Source organism: Peromyscus maniculatus, chromosome 10 (genome assembly GCF_049852395.1).
Source record: "Peromyscus maniculatus bairdii isolate BWxNUB_F1_BW_parent chromosome 10, HU_Pman_BW_mat_3.1, whole genome shotgun sequence".
Classification (NCBI taxonomy): Eukaryota; Metazoa; Chordata; class Mammalia; order Rodentia; family Cricetidae; genus Peromyscus; species Peromyscus maniculatus.
In genome coordinates, this window is record NC_134861.1 from 63,370,466 (window position 1) to 63,392,171 (window position 21,706).

General features: G+C 45.0%; 1 protein-coding gene across 10 annotated transcripts in view; it reads right to left on the reverse strand.

The window, feature by feature from the left end:
• Atp8a1 (ATPase phospholipid transporting 8A1) overlaps positions 1–21,706 on the reverse strand; it is a 227,252-nt gene that overhangs the window by 66,903 nt on the left and 138,643 nt on the right. For all 10 annotated transcript variants that reach the window (XM_076546409.1, XM_006974634.4, XM_076546407.1 and 7 more), the window contains one exon: positions 20,954–21,018. In XM_076546409.1, coding sequence (XP_076402524.1) covers positions 20,954–21,018 — 65 coding nt within the window. The remainder of the gene's footprint in view (positions 1–20,953; positions 21,019–21,706) is intronic.

A 21,706-nucleotide genomic window follows, 5' to 3' on the forward strand; every position in this document is an offset into this window, starting at 1 on the left:
CAGTTCTCACAAACAGCCCTTCTAGAGGACAACTGAGAAGGTTGTCAGTTAAATTCTGTGGAAGTCATACACCTGTCCACAGCAGGGCAGGGACTGGACCACAGGCCACCTATTCCTCCGTGACTCTGCTGTTCGTTACACTAACCACACAGTCACAACACTGCAAATGCATTTTCAGTAAATTCTCTTCTTAAGAAAAAAGAACACCACCGATGTAATTTATGAACTAGTCAAAATTGGTTTGCCGTGAACCAAGGGGAAAAGTTGGGGAATATAATTTAAACAATTTATGAGTGTTCGCTTGAGAGTGCTCAGTGCTATTGAAATTTAATGCCTAGGCGCCTAGAGAGGAAATGCAGCCTTTGTAATCTCCTGTAACTTCACGCATTGGCTTCTGTGGCTTCAATCATGGTTCCACGATGCTGTATTTTAGTGGGGGATGGAGACATGCAGCTTGGAAATTATGATGGGTGCAATAGAAGGAGCCTTTCCATCACGTAAAAGTTCACTCCTAAATCTTTAGTTATCAGGGAAAGCTTTATCATTTAAATTGCATAAGAACAGGTGCATGTGTCCTTCACCAAGGACCACCTGCCCAGCTCCTCAAAAGGAAAACAACAACAACAACAACAACAACAACAACCCTCCCACATAAAATTATCATTTCGTATACCTAGTTTTCCTCCCCAAATCCTAAAGACACTTCTTACTGTGGTGATATATTGTGTACCCTAATAAACTTGGCTGAGGATCGGAGAAGCAGAACAGCCAGCCACTAGTTCTTACCTCTATAAATCCTCAGCCAAAAGAGAGAGTTCCTGTTTCCTCACGCCTTATATACCTTTTTCTGCCCAGACATCACTTTCTGGGATTAAAGGCATGTGTGCTTCCCAAGCAAAGGCATGAGATCTCAAGTGCTGGGATTAAAAATGTGTGCCACCACTGCCTGGTTCTGTTTCTCTCCTATACTGGATCAATCTCATGTAGCCCAGTGTGGCCTTGAACTCAGAGAGATCCAGGTGGATCTCTGCCTCTTGAGTGATAGGATTAAAGGTGTGTGCCACTGCCTGACCTCTATGTCTAATCTAGTGGCTGGCTCTGTCCTCTGCTCCTCTGCAAGTTTATTAGGGTACACAATGTATCACCACATCTTACAACATAATGGATCCATCCAGTATCCAGTTCCTGTTCTAAAGAGCCCTGGCACTGAAAAAACAACACTCATTCTACACAAGGAAACAGAACTTAAACTTAAAATCTACAGTTATTTATATAATAAACTACAGTCACACACAATATGCTTATAGAATACTTTGTGTTCCTTATATTCAAAACAGAGTTCCTTGTGATGGCTTATTTGGACTGTTAATACCATTAGACTAAGAGACACCTGAGTGTGGCTGTGACTGTTTCCAGAGACAAGCCGATCCCGAGCACTCTGAACTAATAAACAGATTCACGCCTTGACAGGGTCATAGCGTGGTGGCGCGGCTGGAATGTGCTTAAGCGAAAGAGGTGGCACCTGTTAGAAGTATCACCAGGCGTGGGGCCTGGGTGCCATCTTATCTGGGTCTGTTCCAATATTTGCTTTCCTCTGCTCCCCACCCACTGTGCCGTTAGCTGGTCCTCTACACCCGGCTCATAGAATGAACTAAACCCGGGAAACTGTGAGCAAAATGAACCCTTTCTCATCTCAAGTTGTTCTTATTGGGCATCTGGTCACACGAATGAGAAAAGTAATTGACACTTTATTCCTCCAATTTTAGGGTGTGGCCCCCCAGGCATTCCATAGTTATTTCATGGTGAGGGAAGCAATAAGGAGATTAAAATTTCGCATTGGAGATATTTGAAAGTGTTTTTTGTATTTGTATTCAAGTGCGGATGACACTAGATCCTAGCATTTTAGAATCTGTTTATCTGGATGATAAACCATGTCATACTGTACAGTAAGACTGCCCAACACTCCCAGGAGTAAAACCTTCCAGTTTGATTGTTACACTTTATAACAGGGGGCAAGTATTTGGTCCAAGAGGACTTAAGAAAAGGAAGTGTAAAAGTCTATAAAATTCTGCCAGTAAAGCTTACTAATGGCAGTCTAAAGCATATTACTCCAGATTGTTTTAAAGGCAAATTCACAGTGAGTAGGTGGATAAATAAACCAATGAACGTGTGAAAAATAAAAACAAGAATAAACTACCTGGCATGTGCTGCGCACTGGGCTGCTTTAAGGGCTCTGTGCTTAGACGAGACATTGAAGTTAACACAATGTGTAGAGACACTACTCTATGTCAGTGTGAAGACAGAGTGCTCAAGTTCCTGGCTCAAGAGTGCATTTGCAAAGTACAGTCAGCTCAGAGTTAAATTTCTGTTCTGGCTTGCCTTTCTCTGCACACTCCATCAGAAAGAACCGAATGCCAGGAGCGCCAGGTAGCACAGGGAGCAGGTTCAAGGCCACAGCATTCTTTCTGCCGTTTCCCATGAGCCCTCAATGCCCTTCATCTACCATTTATAAAGCAGAGGTAAAGCACACACCACGTCTCTTCTCGCTCTACCATCTTTCCAGGGCTCCCAGCGATCCACCCACTGAAGTCCAACCCCTTAAATGGTGTCCGACCTTCCCACAGTTGGAGCCTGAGGAACTTGACCTTCCCACAGTTGGAGCCTTGGCCCAGAGCTTCTTCCACAGGCTTGACCTGCATGTCTCTGTCCCTACAGTGTCTTTCCTGCCAAAGCAAGCTGACCTGCCAGGCTCCCAAGCTGCCCAGTGCAACGAAGCCTGTGTTAACAAAGCCCCCAACGCCTCCTGCGGGGTGTCCAGGGCTGAACCCCTGCCCACAACCTGTATAGAGCTTACAGTATCACACACTCAGAAATACATCTTATCTAATGACAGCACTGATAAATTCGACAGCATTCCATCGGCAACAGTCTATTTCCCATTATTACACACACACACACACACACACACACACACACACACACACACACACACACACACAGGGGTGGGGCCAGAGACAGAGAATAGAGTTTCAAATAAAGATAAACAGCCATTTTGTGTGTGTGTGTGTGTGTGTGTGTGTGTGTGTGTGTGTGTGTGTTGCTCCAGTGATACCTGAGCTGAAAGCCTGAAACAAAACCTACAAAAGAACCCCCCCCCCCCAAGACTTCGGATTTCTTTGGGGGGATCAGCTGTGAGTCACGAAGAAACCATCCCTGGCCCTGTGGGATGCCCGTGCTCCCCAGGCTGGGTGAGCATCGCCTGTGTCCTACTTTCCTCCTCTAAGGCCCTCTCTGACACCTTCAGATTGGCTGAAAACTCTCTCATTTGTGGCATCAGTACTCTATGCTTCCTTGGCGACTTGTCAAAGGCCTTCAGCAAATCAAGAGGTGTCAGGAGGTGTAAGCGGCCACATTTCAGGTGGGGTGAAAAAACTCAGCCCAGTGACTTCTTTCTCAGCAGCCCACCTAGGGTGCGAGGTTACACCAACACCAATCTGCGAACTCCCATTATTTTAGTTCACAGTGTCCCTGTACAAGGTGCTCTGTTGCTGGCTGGGTGCCGCTAGTTATGAGTTATATTTTATCCTTATTTACTGCTGGGGCTGTTTTAAAAATTCTCTTATTTATGAAACGTCCTTGCATTTCCTCCAAGCCTGGGAGCTGTACTTTATGGCCGCATTGCATCAAAGCTTATCTCCTGTGGCTATATTTATATTTATTACTGTATTAGCTGCCACTCTGCTTTCTCTTTGGCTACTGGAAGGGGAAATGTTTAAACATATAAACTTAGTGGCTTGTGAAAGTGAAAATATGTGAAGGAGAAGCTAGGTTAGAAAAAAGATCCAAGACTGTATAGGGCAGAACAATACAAGGGCTGTGCTGCATTCTGCCTGCTGCTATTTGTAAGCTGGATAAAAAGGGGGCATCGGGGGCGGGCTGGAGAGATGGCTCAGAGGTTAAGAGCACTGACTGCTCTTCCAGAGGTCCTGAGTTCAATTCCCAGCAACCACATGGTGGCTCCCAACCATCTGTAGTGAGATCAGATGCCTTCTTCTGGTGTGCAGGCACCCACGCAGATAGAGCACTCATGTATATATAAAATAAATAAATAAATCTTTAAAAAGGGGCATCAGAGATGTTCTGAAGTTAAGGCAGTTTGTGGAGACAAATATACATGATGTACTTGGAAGTTTTTCTGACAGAGGAAAGGTCATAGTTCGAGTTGCTTGCCGATAAGGGAAAAGTGGGGTTGACTTTTCCCTATGGTGATTCTCCTCCTAAGTCCCCTTTCCCGGGACTCCAGCATCTTGCACACCCATGTACTCAAGGAAAGCATTCAAGGCCAGTGCTTACAGGAAATCCTGCCTGACCCTCTTGTCCTGATTTTCTCCTCTTTGCGACCTCACAACTTTGCCACAACAGACACCACTTTACAGTGCTGGTTAGTTTTTTTTTTTTTTTTTAATTTTTTTTCCCCATTTTTCTTTATTAAGAAATTTTCTACTCACCCCACATACTATCCACAGATCCCCCCTCCTCTCTTCTCCCACCCCCCAGCCTTCTTTCCCAAGCCACCTTGCATTCCCCACATCCCCCCAATCGAGGTCTCCCATGGGGAGTCAGCAGAGCCCAGCTCACTGAGCCTAGGCAGGTCCGCGCCCCTTCCCACTGCACCAAGGCTGCGCAAGGCGTCACACCACAGGCACTGGGCTCCCAAAAGCCTGCCCATAGACCACAGGCAGATCCGGATCCCCCTGCCTGGGTGTCCCCCAAACAGTTCGAGCCAAACAAAGCGTCTTCCGTATCCAGAGGGCCCAGTCCAGTCCCATGGGGGCTCCACCGGCACCAGTCCACACACAGTTCATGGGCTCCCACTAGTGTGGACGGTCATCTCTGCACGTCCTCCCACTGGTTAGTTCTTGTCAACACAAACTAGAGTCACCCGGAGAGAGGGACCCTCAACTGAAGAACGGCCTCCATCAGATTGGCCTTTGAGCATGCCTGTAGGTCAGTGCCACTCCTGGGTGGTGGTCCTGGGTTGCATTACGAAAGCCAGCCGAGTAAGCCGTAGAGAGCACGCCAGGAAGCAGCATTCCTGTGCGGTCTCTGCGTCAGTTCCTGCTTCCAGGCTCCTGCCGCAGCCTCTGCCCTGATTTCCTTGATGAGAGACTCTAACCTGTAAGACGTACGCTTCCCACCCCATGCGGGTTCTGGTCAGTGTTTTATCACAGCAGTAGATGGCAAACCAGCACAGCAGGAAGACAGAAACGTCCACCTCTCTTCCCCAGAGGCTATTCCACATCTTGCCTTCTCTCCTCCGGCTTAAAAGCTGACTCATAAACATCTGTGCGTTTCATTCTTTCCCTTAGCGGCGTTCCCAGCCCCCGGGGCTATTTAAGCCTACGTACAAGGTCAAGGTTTTCTTATTCTAAAAACAATGAATAAATAAACTAAAAAAAAAAAAAAACATTCTCATGAGCCCACTTTCCCCGAGTCCTCCAGGTAACAAGAGTGCTTCCATCTTTCAGGTCCCTTAACTACTCCGTCTGCTTATACTATAGCATGCTGTAGTATAACTTAATTTCTATCTCCAGCTTCTTCTAGCGCCTGAAGTCTGTGATGGGGAGGCCACGGAGAAGATAATTGTAAGTGACAATAGAACTCCTTGTGGGAAGGTAAAATGGCTCACTCCTGTGACCCCGAGGATGTTTTTCTGCTGCCTCTAAACTTTTCAGGAATCTTGGGTACTCTCCATAGAAAATAGAAGATAGAAAATGTTCCTGTGTTTTTCTCTTATTAGAAAAGAAAATAAGGAACGGATAATTAATGACAACCCAACATCGACTTCTGCATCCAATAGCTTTGACTGCCCCGTGAATGTCCTAAGATGAACACCCAGGCTAGCTACCTAGTGATCAAGGCAAGGTGTGCAGCTGTAGGCCAAGGGGAAGGAGATGGTACTTTATTTGGTTTGTAAGAAAGCCGGGGGTGAGGAGGGAGAGGTAGAGGAGGCAGACGAGAGGGAGGAGGCTTCCTGAGGAAGAAGGCATTTTGGGTAAGTAGAATTCTTCATAGCAGCAATGGGACCGGGGCCTTCCTAAAATCTCACTTAAATTTAGAGCACGAGCTGGTCAAACAGACAGCATGTTCACAGAACACACTCCAGTAAAATCACAACAGCCATCTTCTAAGAACCCGGAGACTGGCCGCTTTATAGAAATCTTTTGTATTACGTTTACATGACCCGTGGCAAGGAAACCCCTGATAAAAATCACAGCAGGTGCCCCACACAATGAAATCTGATACGATTTTAGAGGGAAATAAACCGGAAGCTGGGGTTTGTACGGCAAGTATCGCAGCACACACATGTTGTCATTTTTGTTTTGGTGGAACTGCTTGGAACCAGCTAGGAACTGTAGGGCCGGATGTGCAGAGAACATCAGGCCACCTAAGACGCGGGTCTGTGATGGGCCCCAGAAAGCACCTGCATAAAAATGACCCCTTCAGCTTCTGGCCTTTCTGCTCTTTCCCAGATTCCTCTCAGAGGTTTAGAGGAGAGAGTTTTACTTAGGAACAAATCCAAGGAACACCCTTCCTGAGAATGTGGAGATATCCCCAAGCAAAGGGAAAGAGCAATCATGGGACAGGGCTGAGAAGAAGATCCAAGACAGACCATCACGCAGTGCAGGAGGCTACTGGCTGCTGCAGCTTGCCCTGACCCTCTACAATGTGAGCGAACTTCCATGTATACTCCAGAGGGCATCAGCAGCAAGTCTAACCTCCCCCACGTTGAGGGAAATAAGCCTACCTCTACTTATTTATACATGGGTAGCTTTATACTTATTCTTGGGAACCTATCAACGTGAGAAGAAAAAGTGATAAAACTATATTATGAAGGGGGGTTTATTTCCAGAAAGGAAGAACTAATACATAGAAATTCTGAATAACAACAACTTCTGACAATATTTGACAAGGTATTTTTATTCTGGGATGAATGTTGGTGTTTCTCCCAAATTCCTACATTGAAATGCTAACTTCTTATGTGATGGCATCCTAGGAAGTGGGGCCTTCGGGAGGCCATTAGGATATGGAATCGAGACCTTCTGTCTAGGATTTGTGCGTGGCTTTATAACAGAGATCCTCCCTCCTGCCACATGAGGATGCAGCAAGAGGACACTGTGAACCAGGACACAGGCCCCAGGAGACCCCTAGCTGTTGGCACCTTGCTGGTGGACTTTCCTGTCTCCAGAATGCAGAGAAATGGATCTTTGTTGCTGAAGCCAACCCATCTGTGGTATTAGTTTTAGAGCAGCCAGACTGAACGAAGACAGTTTTGTTATTCTTGGATTTGTTCTTTTCTCGTATGAATTAAGGGAATGAACGTATCAGTGGGGTGATGCAGCTTTCATTTTGGTGAGGATGGACTTGAGCTTAGGAAGACCGTACTTCCTACCCCAGTATTAGCAACACAGGGTTTCAAGCTCACTTGCTGTCCTCAGAAGGAGCGAAGTCTAGCCACAGGCTGAATAAAGGTGGAGACTAGCCAAATGAGACGACTGGCTGGAGGCTGGGCCACTATAAAACAGCTCTTCAGAGCCTGTCCCCAGATGAGCACAGATCACTCACCAACACAGAGGAACAGCGGCCGGCCCAGAGCTCATGCATGCAGCTATGTCAAAGGGAGATGTGAGAAGTTGAGGCCGCCTGTTGGGGCTTACATGTCACTCCAGGGTATTGATAGCATCAAACTGAGTGATGATGTCACACTGTGAAGAACTCAATTCTGGAAGCTAAACATGCTCCATGATTCGAAACTCAAGGTTTTTCCTCAATCTCAGATGGATACGGAGTATAACGTAAGGCCATCAAACCCTTTTCCTTGGAAAAAGCAGATGTTTTACTTTGAGGAAATTTATAATAATAAAATTTAAAAAAATAGGAAATACTGAATAGCTTCAACCACTAACCCACACCCTAGGACCTCTAAATGTGTGTGTGTGTGTGTGTGTGTGTGTGTGTGACAGAGAGAGAGAGAGAGAGAGAGAGAGAGAGAGAGAGAGAGAGAGAGAGAGAGAGAGATTGATTGATATTTGAGATTCTTGCTGGTCTAAAACTCAATATGTAGCCCAGTTTTGTCTCAAACTCCAGAAATTCCTGCCTCAGTTTCTCTGATGCTGGTATTACAGGTGTGTACTACCATACCTAGATGCAAATCTCTTTTGGGTAAGATGAGGCAGCTACATAAGTTAGAGTTCTAGAAAGAACTTCCTGTTAGTGGTAGAGCTGTGTGCCCATCTAACTCTTGCTGGCTGGACTCACCATACACATCTGACAACCTCCCTTGAGGTGGCGTTGAGTCCCCTGAGTTGGAGCCTGGCTCTGTCACCTAGTGACTCTTTCTTTGAGCAGGACTCACTGGACTCCTGTGAGTCCAGTTTTTTCCTATTCATGAGATTGGGTTAGTGTTAACTCTCCAGAGTGACTGTCATGATGTGGTGTGCTGACGTCCTTATTGAGGAGAGCGTGTCCCACCCAGTGCTTACTCAGCACAAAGTTGACACCCGAGTTCTTTATCCCGCTCTGGCATCAGGTCCAACACAGGTACCTAGGTGATGGAGTAGCACCTGTGAACTGTTGAGCTCCGAGGAGCGACAGACAATCCAGGAGGCTCACTCAGTACTGGGATCAGTACTCTAAGCGTTCTTATGAAGTCTCCCAATGACAATGTTCCTATCTACCTGTGGCTGCTAAAACTCAACTATCCCAGCACGCCTTCTATTACATAAACATTATCTGGAAACCTGACTAGCATTGAGAACATCACCTCTTCTCAAATGGCATGTAGCTCCTGGTGCATGGTGGGAGGAGAAATATTTATATAATTAATGTCTGTTTTTCCTTAACAATTTCTGCCTGGAGGCAGAACAATCTGATACAGCTCATTTCAAAGATTACAAAGTAAAATGGAGTTTCTCTGTGGTGATTTGTATGTTCTTGTATGAGCAACTGAATATATGTTTCTTTAAAATAATTAATGATAAACATAAGACTTGTTTTTCCAGCATATTCTTCAGCTATCGCACCATTAGGGTAATTCTTAGGCACTGAATATTTTTTAAGCATGTAGGTAAATGTCCCCTAGACAGTGGAGACTTACTTTACTTTGTATTTAATTTACCATAATTTAAGGACAAATATTAAAAAGAAAACATATATGAACTTGATATCTAAACACATTTTATTAGCTATTTTGGTGGCGTGTTTTATTCTTTCCTACTTTTATGCTGACCAAATGTTCACACCCTAAAATTGCAAATTAACAGAACATTCCAGGAGCATTTTTAATAACATAGTCTGACTATATCAAGTATGGACAATGTTAGCACGTTCTTAAAGAGTGAGTTATGACTCCTGTAATAACAACTTGAACAAACCATTGGGTATTACTTATTTTTCTACAATGTGTTACTGATTCAGTGGAACACTGGACATACCAAATACGCATACGCAATACATATATCAACTGCTCTTTCAGCTACTGCAGGCCACAGTAAAAGGATATACACCCGAGAGCGGAGAGAATCTACATTTATACACAACTGGTCCATTTAGTATGCATCCCAGTCAGGAGACTAGTGCTCTTTGACAGAGTTTCTGACCGAAAACCTTTGGTGTTTCTAAATTCCTGTCCTAAATTAGAATATAATATTTAAAAACATATGTGTATAGAACCAAACCAATATAAAGCAATTTCTCCAAAATGGGCAAGGGCAGACAGAAGGTGAAGTCATTAAAAACACATGGTCAGAGAGGTCCTCCAAAGTAGCTTAGTGGAAGGCAGCCAAACAAATGCATTCCATCAATATATATTGCTAGAGATAATGGAGGGGGGGGATAAAAAAAAAATCCCATGCTTTGCTGATATACAAATATGGGTTTTCCTGAAGGCAGGTAGATGTAAAACACTGTAGATGAGAAAACAGTCCAATCTCCCAGAGGGGTCATGCCATCCGAGAAAGGTCAAGGGTCACAAAATGGAAACAGGTAAGAGGAGGAAGTTGGAGTGCTGATAAATTGCACTCAAACCTCAGCAGAGGTTTGAGATTCGGGATCATGATGGGTTCCATAAGGAAAAGGATTCCCTGTGAGCGTCGGGTCTCACTTGGGGAGCAGGAGCGAGGAAGGGAGAGGAGTGTCGAATGCGTAGCCAGCCTGTGTTTTGGTGTTGGGGTCGGGGTCTGCAGTAAAGAGAGATCAATCCAGGAAAAGGAAGAATGAGATGGGGACGCAATTATATAATTTAAATAGTTTTGTGGATACAGGCTTTTACCAAAGCCTTCATGGTAATTATTTTAAACCACCACTGAGAGGCTCCTAAACACTTATTTTGAGGTTGGTATTAAATATTCTCCAGTGGTGGCTGCGATTCAAACGCGAAAGGAAGCATTCTGGGAGGGACTGGGTCGGCAGACATCCAGTCTCTCCTACTGCCTTCAATCCAGCCAGGATGAGGTCGCTTTGAATAGACCACTGGTTTTCTGAAAACAAGCAATAAGCAAATTACCAAATCAACGGTCTCAAGAAGGTAAGTACTGAGGCCTATGAGCAACTGCTTCCCAGACCCAGAGAAAGTGAATGCTGGACCCGTCTGCTTAATCATTTCAATTAATGAATGGAGGAACTGGAGGAATATGGAAGAATCATTATCCATAGTACTTTCTCAGGGCAGAGCCCAAACACACACTGTTCCTATTATTCTCTGTGTGTCTTAAATAGCTTCTGTGTATAATTCTCACACGGGCAAAACTGAATTCCCTGAATTTTCCAGAAGGGCATCCTCTTCTAGCTGCTCTGTGGCCCTGGGGTTGAGTGAAAGAATTAATGAAACACGTTGGAAGACGTGGCAATGATTCCAGGATGCAGAATCCTGTCCCTGAGTCATTTTGTCACTAGAGGAGGTGTAGTTATCAAAAGATAAAGCCCGATGTGGATAAAAGCACACTCTGGACTTGGAGTAGTGGGAGTGGAAAATCAGGATGCTGTGGTGTCGAGCATGTGAGCGCAAAGAGTCCATCAGTAACGTGGACCCACAGCCCCGGCCCTACCTACAGGAGCAGAGAGCGATGCCTCGGGGTACACCTGGCACCTCCCCAGGCCTTTTTCCCAGACTGTTGTTTTTAACGTTGTTCTGACCCACCAAAGGTATGGGCAGGAGGGATGGAAAGAAAGCAAAAGACAGAAGTGTGCCCTCAGAAATGTCAACAGTTTGTGGGGAGAGCGGCAAGGGAGCGGCCTGGGTAGAAAGCACTTAGCCGTAATTCTAGGTCTCAGGGAAGAGTGCCGATGTTTCGGCGGCGGAATGAGGTAAAGAATATTCAGACTTGGGGGCGGGAGGATTTCTTGAAACAGAGACTCTATGAATCTGTGAACCATTTCACTCAGGGTTCTGTACACCAGCCGGTCTCGCTGCATTGTGTTTACAAAAGGGGACACATTTAATTCAAACGAGACCAAACAGTGTGTTGGAGGAGATTTTTTTCAACCACATACTCTGGCTGCCAGCAGATACGGCCTTAAATTAGAGGCATGGGAAACAGACGATTTGTTCAAACATCATTTTCACTTTTTACTAATGCTTACATTTCTTCCTGGGGGTAAGTAGTGCAACTTACAGGATCTAAACAAGCTCCCTACCACAGGGCATTACAGGAAAGCTCTCGGCGGCTTCAGATAGAGGAACACTAACACCTTAAACTACGGTCTTAAGACTTGGCGACCTCAGGCTGGAAGGACTTTGCTAACGGCAAAAGAAACGTCAGCATTGAAGCACCAACCCAGGCAGTGGAAGGAACTCGGTGTGGTTTCAAACCTGTCCAAACCAGTTTTCAAAGCAATACAAAATGTATTGTATTAGACTCAGGGGACAGATCAAAACAAAACCTGAAGTAGCTTGCATTTTCCTTTCTTTTCCCCCCTTTCTCTTCTGGAGTCAAGTCAATAACTTGCTTATTCTGGATTTCTTTCAGAAGCCATTTACTGGTGGCTGGGTCCCAAAACAGTGAGGTTTGTCTGCATAAAACATGTAAGTCAAGCTTAAAAGGGTGTAGATGACAACTTCAGCATTTATATCCGGTATGTCCTCTATGTTATAGTAGAAATTTTCAGCGTTAGAAAGTGATATGTCTCTGGAAAAAAATCAGCAATTCTTGAAGGGTTTTCTTTTACCAGGGCATTGGAAAAAAAAATTTTTTTTTAATGCTTGTTAACTTAATCTCCAATGTGGCCAACAATTCATTTTCAGTAAAATATGTTGGAGAGGAAATACCGGACTCCATAATCAAACTTATGGCAGGTTTGGGGCCACATTCTCCAGTTAGAGAAAGGGAAGCAATTTCAGAGCGAGGGAGCTGTGCAAAGTTATCTCTCATGGCAGCTGGCAATGAAGAACTCTCCTCTCCCATGAACAACAATGAGAAGAAATCGTACAGTGAAGACCGTCATCATGGTATTTCTGGGGTGCTTACCAAGGCAGGGTACAAAACCGGGGAAAGGTGAAGGGAACATGGGATGAGAAGATGTCCCCCCACCTTTTAGCCTGACTGAAGCCTCTCACCAGCTAGGAATAAAATATTCGAATTCAATTAACATTGCTGTGAGAGTCGCCGATCTGGAGAGAGTATTCTTTATGTAGACTTATTTCCAAGTAAGATTGTTAAAGTAGCAATGAACTATGCTTAACGCCTAAGAGTCCACTACTTTCCTCCTTTCCCAACTGTAAAGCCACATATACCTAATAGAAATCTCATACAAACCCCATTTCTAGTAAAGCAAAGAAAAAAAAGAAAGAAAGAAAAACTACAGCAAATAAAACCATAAAACACCTTGATCTCCTTGTGGAACTCCTGGAATTCACGGAGGACCTTTTGCAGATTGTGATCCTATCCAAAGCACCCCAGAACACCCACATCATCTCATTGGCTGAAAAAGAGGGGGCAAGACAGGGGGAAGTCTCAGCAACTCTCTGAGATGTAACCCAAGAGCCAACAAAACCATCTCATGGTTCCGGCTAAGATGCTAAGATGTGGGCGTTACCCTCTTGTGACGCCCATACCAACGCTCGAGTGTGTCTTCTTTCCCTAGCATCTCTCTCTTCCCATGAACTCATGCTTAAATCCCTACTGAAATCTCACCCTAAACCCGGACTCTGTCTTTACTGTCTTCTCCTGAAGTTCTCTGCTGTGGCAAGCCCAGAGTCTCAGTCGTACCCCAGCGGAAGTCTTGAGGGACCTCCAGGCCTCGGCAGGGGGAGGCAGTGCCCAACCATCTCTGGCTGGCACACGGCTGCTGCCAGCACTTACTGTATGCTAGCCACCGTGTTTAGCAGTTAACAGGCACTGTTTTGTTTAGTCCTTATAATAGCCTGTCTAGGAGACAAATATTTTTATGACTCTTGTTTCTGAAATGCAGCAGCTGAAGGCAAGGGAAACAAATGTATATATTGTGCTCTGGAGTCAAATAATTAAGCACGCAGCATCACCTACCTGCCTGTGACTGGCCTAGAGTCCCTTTCTAGATTCCTCAGCTGTAAAAGAGGCCTAAGAGCATCTGCCTACTAGCATTTTCAGGTGAAAACAGGATTTTGTTGTTCAGTCCTCACTCTAGCACCTGCTATAAAAGAGACGTTATTTAACAACTACAAGCTGTGGATCTTTTTTCTTTTTCTGAGTAGAACAGCGGTCAAGGAATCCTGCAGAAGCGACAAGAGTCCCCTTCACACAGCGTCACGGTTGGAAGGTAAACTGTTCCTCACAGGCTCGTGTTTTGAATGCTCGGCGTCCAGGAGAAGGCGCTGTTTTGGCAGGTGGTAGAACTTCCGGAACACGGTAACTAGCTGGTAATGTATGTCACTAGGGGCAGGCCTCTGAGTGGTGAAGCCTGGCCCAGTTTCTAGTCCCACTCTTTGCTTTCTGTTCTACTAAGGTATGAGGAGAAGCTGCATCGTCTTGCATACCTGGATTCTGCCACACCGTCACACTATGTGCTGTGATGGACTGAAGTCCTGAGCCAAATGAATCCCCCTCCCTTGGGGTTTTCCATCTGGTATCTTGTCATGGCAAGGAGGAAAACAACCCGTCTGCGTAGAAAGTCAGCAAATTACATCTTCCTAGGGGACAGATGATACATAGCTTCCCACAGCCCCAGGCCGGGTAGCTTGATATGAATGTCTGTAACAGTAGGGATAGTCTAGAAAAACCACGCCTAGATGAACAGAGGTGAGTGGGGCTGGCTAGGAACTTGGAAACGTAGGAGCCTTGGACTGTGAGCAGAGGGAATTGATTTCTCTGAAAATCAATCCTGTTAAGTGAATCAGTGAATAGAGACCATCTCTCCATCTGCTCCCCAAGGGGAAAGCCAGACAGCAGAAAGGAGGCTACATGGGAATGGGAACGTATCTAAGATCTACGTCTTCCTCCTGGAGAGTCCACAGATTCCTCTTACACGAGAGATGTTAGACGCATGTAAGGCTAAGGAGGGGCACAGGACACCCAAAGAGTGATGGGCTTGGAAGGTATGAGTGGCTTCACAAATAAGTCTCCAACCTACCCTCGGTCTGACAGGTGAAATGGAGGGGCAGTTTTGAGCTATTGCAACGAGACATGTCTTCAAGATTTTTCTACTCAGGCAAAAAACTTAGATCCAAGCTATCAAACCGGAGGCTGGAGAGATGGCTTAGCAGTTCAGAGCACATGCTGTTCTTCCAGAGGGTACGGGTTTGATTCCTAGCAGCCATATCAAGCAGAGCACAGCTGTAACTCCAGCTCCAGGGGGCCTGACGCTTTTGGCCTCCACGGGCGCCGGTGCCCATGTGCACGCGCAGACTTACACACATAATTACAAATAATAAAATAAATCTTAAAAATTAAAAAAATGCTACCAAATGACTACAAAAAACAACAACAAACAAATAAATGCTGGACCACCTGGAAATATCTCTAGAGATCCACAGTGCTGCCATACCAAAAAAGGACTTGAGTAAGCTCACAATTACCTTTCTTAACCTAACATAAACTTAGTCTTTCCCCAATAATTTTCAGTAATTTTGAGAGACCTTCATTAGAATTTGGGGAGTAAAAATAGGCCACAGTGTAAGATTCCCGAGTTCTTGCCTCACAGTTTAAATACTTCCAGTTTTAACATATTTTAAATAAATTATTTTTCGATAGACTGAAGGATTTATAGGAAATATAAAAAGAATGTACTGGATGAGTCAGTAAACGAGTGAGACACTCCTGAGAGGTTTGTGGGATCGTTCCTGGGCACTGGGTGGGGTTAGGGGAAACGCGTATTTCCAGGAGGCTAGCACACTGAAATTCCTGACTCTGTTGGACAAAAATGCTGCTGAGCAGGAGCATAATTAGGATCCCTAAGAGAGTGGGTCAATGAAATATGATAAAAATCATACAAACTATGGAAAGGATCTGTTGATTACCTAATAGGTTTTGATCAACTTCATATGTCAATTAACGATGCTTACCCATGAAATTCTTTCCTTTCTTTGTATGTGTGGCATATGCACGTGTGCTCTCTTGTGTGTGTGTGTGTGTGTGTGTGTGTGTGTGTGTGTGTGTGTGTGTGTGTGTGTAAGCTGGAGGTCAATATTTGGATAGCTTTTTCTATTTCTCTCCTACTTATTTCTTGAGACAGGGTTTCTCTTCTTATTTCTCGAGACAAGGTCTCTCACTGAACCTGGGTCTTGCCACGTCAGCTAGGCTTGCTGGCCAGAAAGCTCCTTGACTCTGCATTACTTTTCCTCTAGGGTTAAAGACACGTGCCACCATGATGGCTTTTAGGTGGATGCTGGAGACTTAAACACAGGTGTGGACCTGTGTGTGCAGCAAGTGTATTACCCACGGTGGCATTTCCACAACCTGTAATTCTTAGTTTTAAATTAAAAAACTTCAACGAATCTTTCTGCTTAAGATGCCTTCATTGTCACCAAGAGTATCTCGTTTTACCATGTGGTGGCACCCCAAAGGAAGTGGGAGTAAGTGGAGGTAGGCGAGCCTGCCAGGGTCCCATTCAGGTCCGAAAAAGTGAGACAATGAGTGTGCATGTCTTCAGCTGCTTGTATGCATTTATTCAAAGGTTTTAAAAATGGCCAGAAAGTTTGTTTTTCCGTGTGGTGTGGTGTGGTGTGGTGTGCGTGTGCGTGTGTGTATGTGTGTGTTTCAGGAAGGTTAATGACATTGAAACTCAGGAGACAGCAGGAAAACCCAGTGACGCTTTTTGGACTATCTATTTTCTGGGAGACAAAGGTTTCCTTTATCAGAATCACCAGAATAAACTTTCCCTTCTTTTCAGAAACAGGATCTTCCTATGTAGCTCAGGCTAGCCTCCAACTTGTTATCCTCCTGCCTCTGCCTCCTGAGTGCTGAGATTACAGGCGTGAGCTGCTGTGCCAGCTGCAGAAAGGAGACATTTTCTATGTGAGTTCTTAGAACTTCAAAATATAATTCTTTATAACAAGGTAACAGGAGACCTATCTTTTCCACTTTAACATTAGTTTGGTAGAAAAACTCGGGCAGTGTATACAGCAATATGTATCACTCATATGAAAGATGGCCTGCAGCTAGAACTTACTACCTTATGAAAAATATTAAAGGTGGGAAACGATACACTTTTATAAAAATGTGCATTAAGCAAAACAGAAAGCTATTGGAACAGTCCCCTTTCTACCACGTTTCATAACATCTTTTTGCTGTTCCGTGAACTATGTTCACCACCCCAATGCTCTGCCCAAGGTAACAGTCTCACTACACATAGACAGCTAGACTACAGTTCCAAGAAGCTGATTTCAGTGTCTGAGGACCCTACTGTGCTGTTTCAGAGGATGGTTCCAATGCACTTGACAAGTCACACATTCATAACTTCATTCCTGAGACAGTTCTGTTCCTCAGTTTATTACTTGTTAATTGTTCCTTGTGCTCATGGATGGATCGCCCCGCACCTTCTTGTTATCTATCAGTACAGTCTGAATACAGACAGGCTGCTTTTCAGCCCCTCTTCAATGGGAAATACAAATAATGATTTACCTACAGGCCTCCTAGCAGCGCTCAGGATTTGCCTGAACTCTGAGCCTCCCGATTTTATGAGGGATCAGAAGGCACTGTGCAAAGTGATGCTTCATCTCCTGGTGGGAAACAAATGAGTTCATCCCAGGAGGTCTGACCTCAGACAGCCAGATTTGTAAATCCACTACTCAGCTCCCAGGGAGAAAAACCTTCCCCAGACATTGCTTGGAAGACTGGCAGCTAGAGCGCAGGCAGGCAAATGAGTGTTAATCCACTGAGCCACAGTGTCTGGCTCCTACCCTGAACTACTTGAATTCATAAGGAGGCTTCAGATATGATGAATTATCTCAAATTGAAAACTGATGCACATTTTTTTTTTTTTAAAAAGGGAAGCCCTTAATTTAAAATTACGTGATGACTCACCACTCAGGTATCTATCCAGTATTTACTATGTGTTAGGCAATTTACTGGGCACTGGGAAGGATAAGCCAGAGCAGTCCCTGCTCTCAGTGAAATTATGTGTTCCCAGAGTCTCTTCTCTCTTATTTCTTAGAAAAATAGATAGTGAAAGTATCTTTGAAATGTTTCTCGATTTGAAATACCACCTGGGAAAACTAATAATGAAAACAAACACCACCGTCTTAATAATATAGTATGCATACATACTGGCGGGTTTTATCTGTTTGACGCACACCTACACACACCTGGGAAGAGGGATTTCTGGCTGAGGAACAGCCTACATCAGATCAGCCTCTGGCTATGTCTAGGGGGACATTTTCTTAGTTGTTAATTGATGTAGGAGGGCCCAGTCCATTGTGGGCAGGTGCCATCCCTAAACATATGACAAAGGTAGCTGAGCAAGCCACGAGGAACGAGCTAGCAAGCAGTGTGCCTCCAGTTCCTGCCTGGAGTTCCTACCCCAGCTTCCCTTGATGATGGACTGTAACCTATTAGCCAAATAAACTCTCTCCTCCCAAGACGCTTTTGGTCGTGGTGTTTATCACTGAAAGAGAAGGTGAACTGGGACCCTGTACACTGAAGGTTTTGATACATCACCTTCTCCCTTCAGCCTATTACAGTACTTGGTATCTAAAACACTTAAAGCAACACTTACCTAAGAAACGGAGGAACATGACGGAGCATAATAAAATAAAGGCAGGCACGCTGCCACGCGCTCCAGAAGGGCAAAGCCTCACTCCAGAAGCAAGCAATGAAGCAGATTCGATTTTTTGGCGTTCAACCCCACAGGTTCTGGGATCCTGATCCTCCTGGTGTTAGAGCAACTGTTCACCACTGTGGCCCAGGGAACTGAAAAAGCCCAGATGCCCAGCAGGCAGGTGGGACATTCATTTCCCCCTGCACTTGGCACAATGCTACGAGCAGCGTGTGCAATACCGTCTGGGCTATTCTCGGTGGCTCCTTTTCAGGGACCACAGCGTCAAGTCTTGGAGCTGTCCCTACACCCTATCCTTGGTGGCACCGGGGTCCCGCTTCCTCCCTTTCCTTATCTTGATCTTTTACATGAGACCCATGCCTCCCTGCTCTTCCAAACATGCCTCTCCACCATCACTCTGACATGTACCTCGTATGCATGAAGTTGAGGAAGGCGCTCTTCATTCTGTGCTGCTGTGCACTCTAACCTGACCCAGTTTGCCCTGCTTGGTCCGAGATCACCGGAGTTCTAACTCTGTCACTTCTTTCTAGGTGCCTTGCAAGTACCATGTCACAGCAAAGAATTAAGTGGCTTCCCGAGTTGTGCATCACACAGACACACAAACACTGGCTAAGACACAGCCACTGCAAAAGGGCAACACATAAAACGCAAAAAGCAGTGTGCAGGGTGTGTGGGATGATTTTCTCAAAGTTTGTTTTTAGATTTGTTTGTTTTATGCAATATCAGTATTTTCGCTCCATGTATGTAAGGCATGGGATCCTTTGGAACTGGAGTTAGGGATGGCTGTAAACTACCATGTGGGTGCTGGAACTGAACCTGGGTCCTCTCTGCAAGAGCTCTTAACTGTATCATTTGTTTTAAACAGTAAGGACTATGGACTAGTGAGAAGGTTCAGTGAGTAAGAGTACTTGCTGCCCCAGCCTGCTGACCTGAGTTCGATCCCTGGAACCCAGGTGGTGGAAGGACAGAACTGATTCTTTTTTTTTTTTTTTTTTTTGGTTTTTCAAGACAGGGTTTCTCTGTGTAGTTTTGGTGCCTTTCCTGGAACTCACTTTGTAGACCAGGCTAGCCTGGAACTCACAGAGATCCGCTTGCCTCTGCCTCCCGAGTGCTGGGATTAAAGGTGTGCGGCACCACTGCCCGGCTCAGAACTGATTCTTGAAAGTTGCCCTCTGACCTCCACATCCATGCCATGGCATGTGTGTGCACACACATTCAACAAATGAAGAAATGTAAAAATGACAACAGCAACAAAACCAAAAACCCAATTAGAGTTTGCAGGTGGAGAAATACCCATCAGCTATAGACGAGCTCTCCAGATAAAGACACAAGCGGGAAGATAAAATTTAGATGCAAACATAGATGGTCCCCTTTCTACGATCTGTACCTGTTCCCTGGAACTGAAAATCCACACACATGCGTCTACTTACAACACTCTTCAACAAGTTACAGACTTGTGGTCAAGGTCAACGCTCCCTTTTCCATTCTCCAAGTATGGCTTGATCTTCACTGCCAGGACCTTCTGCTTCAGTCTTCTTCCTCGCTCAATGACTCACCTCTACCAGATTAACTATTATTTTTATGAACACATCCTAACATGTCACGGAAGCCCCATCGCAGACAGCTTCCTCACCTACGCATCTGTTTTGTGCTATTATTCGGGGACCTTTACTTCACTTCTTACGTGTCAGCCTTTGGAGGGCAGGCCTGACTTGGTCATTGTTCACGGGATACTATCTTGGCTTTGGCCACCCAAAGCGAATAGACACGAAGGTGGGGAGACTGTAGAAGGGCGTAAGATGCAGAGCCTTGATGGTACTGCTGTATTACACACCATTACAGGCTGCCCAAAGATCTCTCAAGAGAAGGAAAAAGTATCAGGGTTTGAGGATGAGGAATTAAAACATTTGCAATCAGGTCATCTTACAGGGAATTTCTGTCCCACAGCCAACTTCTAAGCCTTCTCCCCAATGACTTCTTCACCATCTCTCAACACAGACGGCCGGCCGGCCTTGCAGCTTCCCCCAAATCCCTGATCACCAATGCTCCTCTCTGCTGCTTGCGTCATCATGACTATTTTAAGCAGGTGCAAAATCCTCACCTCCCCTGTTTTGTCTTCCACCTTCAATTACAGTGGATATTTGCAGAGTCAAGGTAGCCACCTTGCTTTAAAGTATTTGCAGGTCAGTTGTCCTAGATGTTAGTCTGCTAAGTATTTCATCCTAGTAGTTAGGGCATCAAAAAGAAAAAAAAAAAAAAACAACTCACAAAAACAAACAATAAGAGCCCTTTTATAGCAGGCACAGTTATTTCGTATCAGCTTAGCCTAATTTTCAAAAACTCTTTAAAACAGAGATATGTATTAACACTGGAAGCTAAAGCAGATATAGAAGGCTTAATACACTAAATGCGAGGTTCTATATGAATGAGCCGCAGGCCACCAGCAACCCCCTGACCCAGGGTTTTTGTGAAGCAGATTTTCTGTCTCCTAACACTAAGGAAATCAGACAGCAATTTCTTTTAGCCAACACGTGTGTCAAGTGTGAGTGAGTTTACATTTATGCTGTTCAGAGCTGTACGCACAGTTAACGCAGAACGATGGTAATAGAGTGTACAACATTATCTTTAAACCTCACACCAATGAAGTGTTTCTACGGATATCTGATACAGAAAAGGGAAGAAGGAGATGAAGAACATAGTCACTTACATCGAGAGAGCCTTCATTGATAACGATCATTCCCATGTTCTTCTTCAGAAGTCTACAGGAGTGTCCTGGGGACACACAAGAAATAGGCACCGTTAGTTTTTCCGGAAAGAAGCGAAGCTGGAAAGCAATGGCATGATCAAACACCGGAGGAGGATTCTCACGGACAGGGAAGGGTATCGGCTGTTTTCCAGACCAAAAGGAAGTTAAAAATAAAATATTCTTGTTGCCCATTAGGAGGGGTGTGAGGGTAAGGACATCATTTGTAGCCTCCTCAGTAAACAATAGGGAACAATTGCGTTTAGTGTCTCCACGTCCTGAAAGCAGCCAAGCATGTGCATTGTATCCTTTGTGATGGTCGATATGGAGAATAAAGGCTGGCCAGTGGATATCTGCAGAGAAAGGGTCAGGAGGGTGGGTGATTCTCTTGGACCTGCTGGCCCTCACTATCTCGCTGTCCTGGATGGTCGTGGCATCATTTTCTTGCCCTTCTTTCTCTTACTTTGTTGTATTCCCTCCGTGACAAAGGCACTTCTGTATTAAATCCAAGTCTGCCTATTCTATTGGCTTGATACAGTTGATATAGCGGAAGAAACACAGGCAACCCTACCTGACTCATCTCACACTAACAAAAATGATAACAGCGTCATTGACACTCATTGCCTCTGTAATCCCGGTGCCTTGCTCGGCCATCATCAGAGAAGCTTCCTCCCTTCGCAGATGGGAACCAATACAGAGACGCACAGCCAGACATTA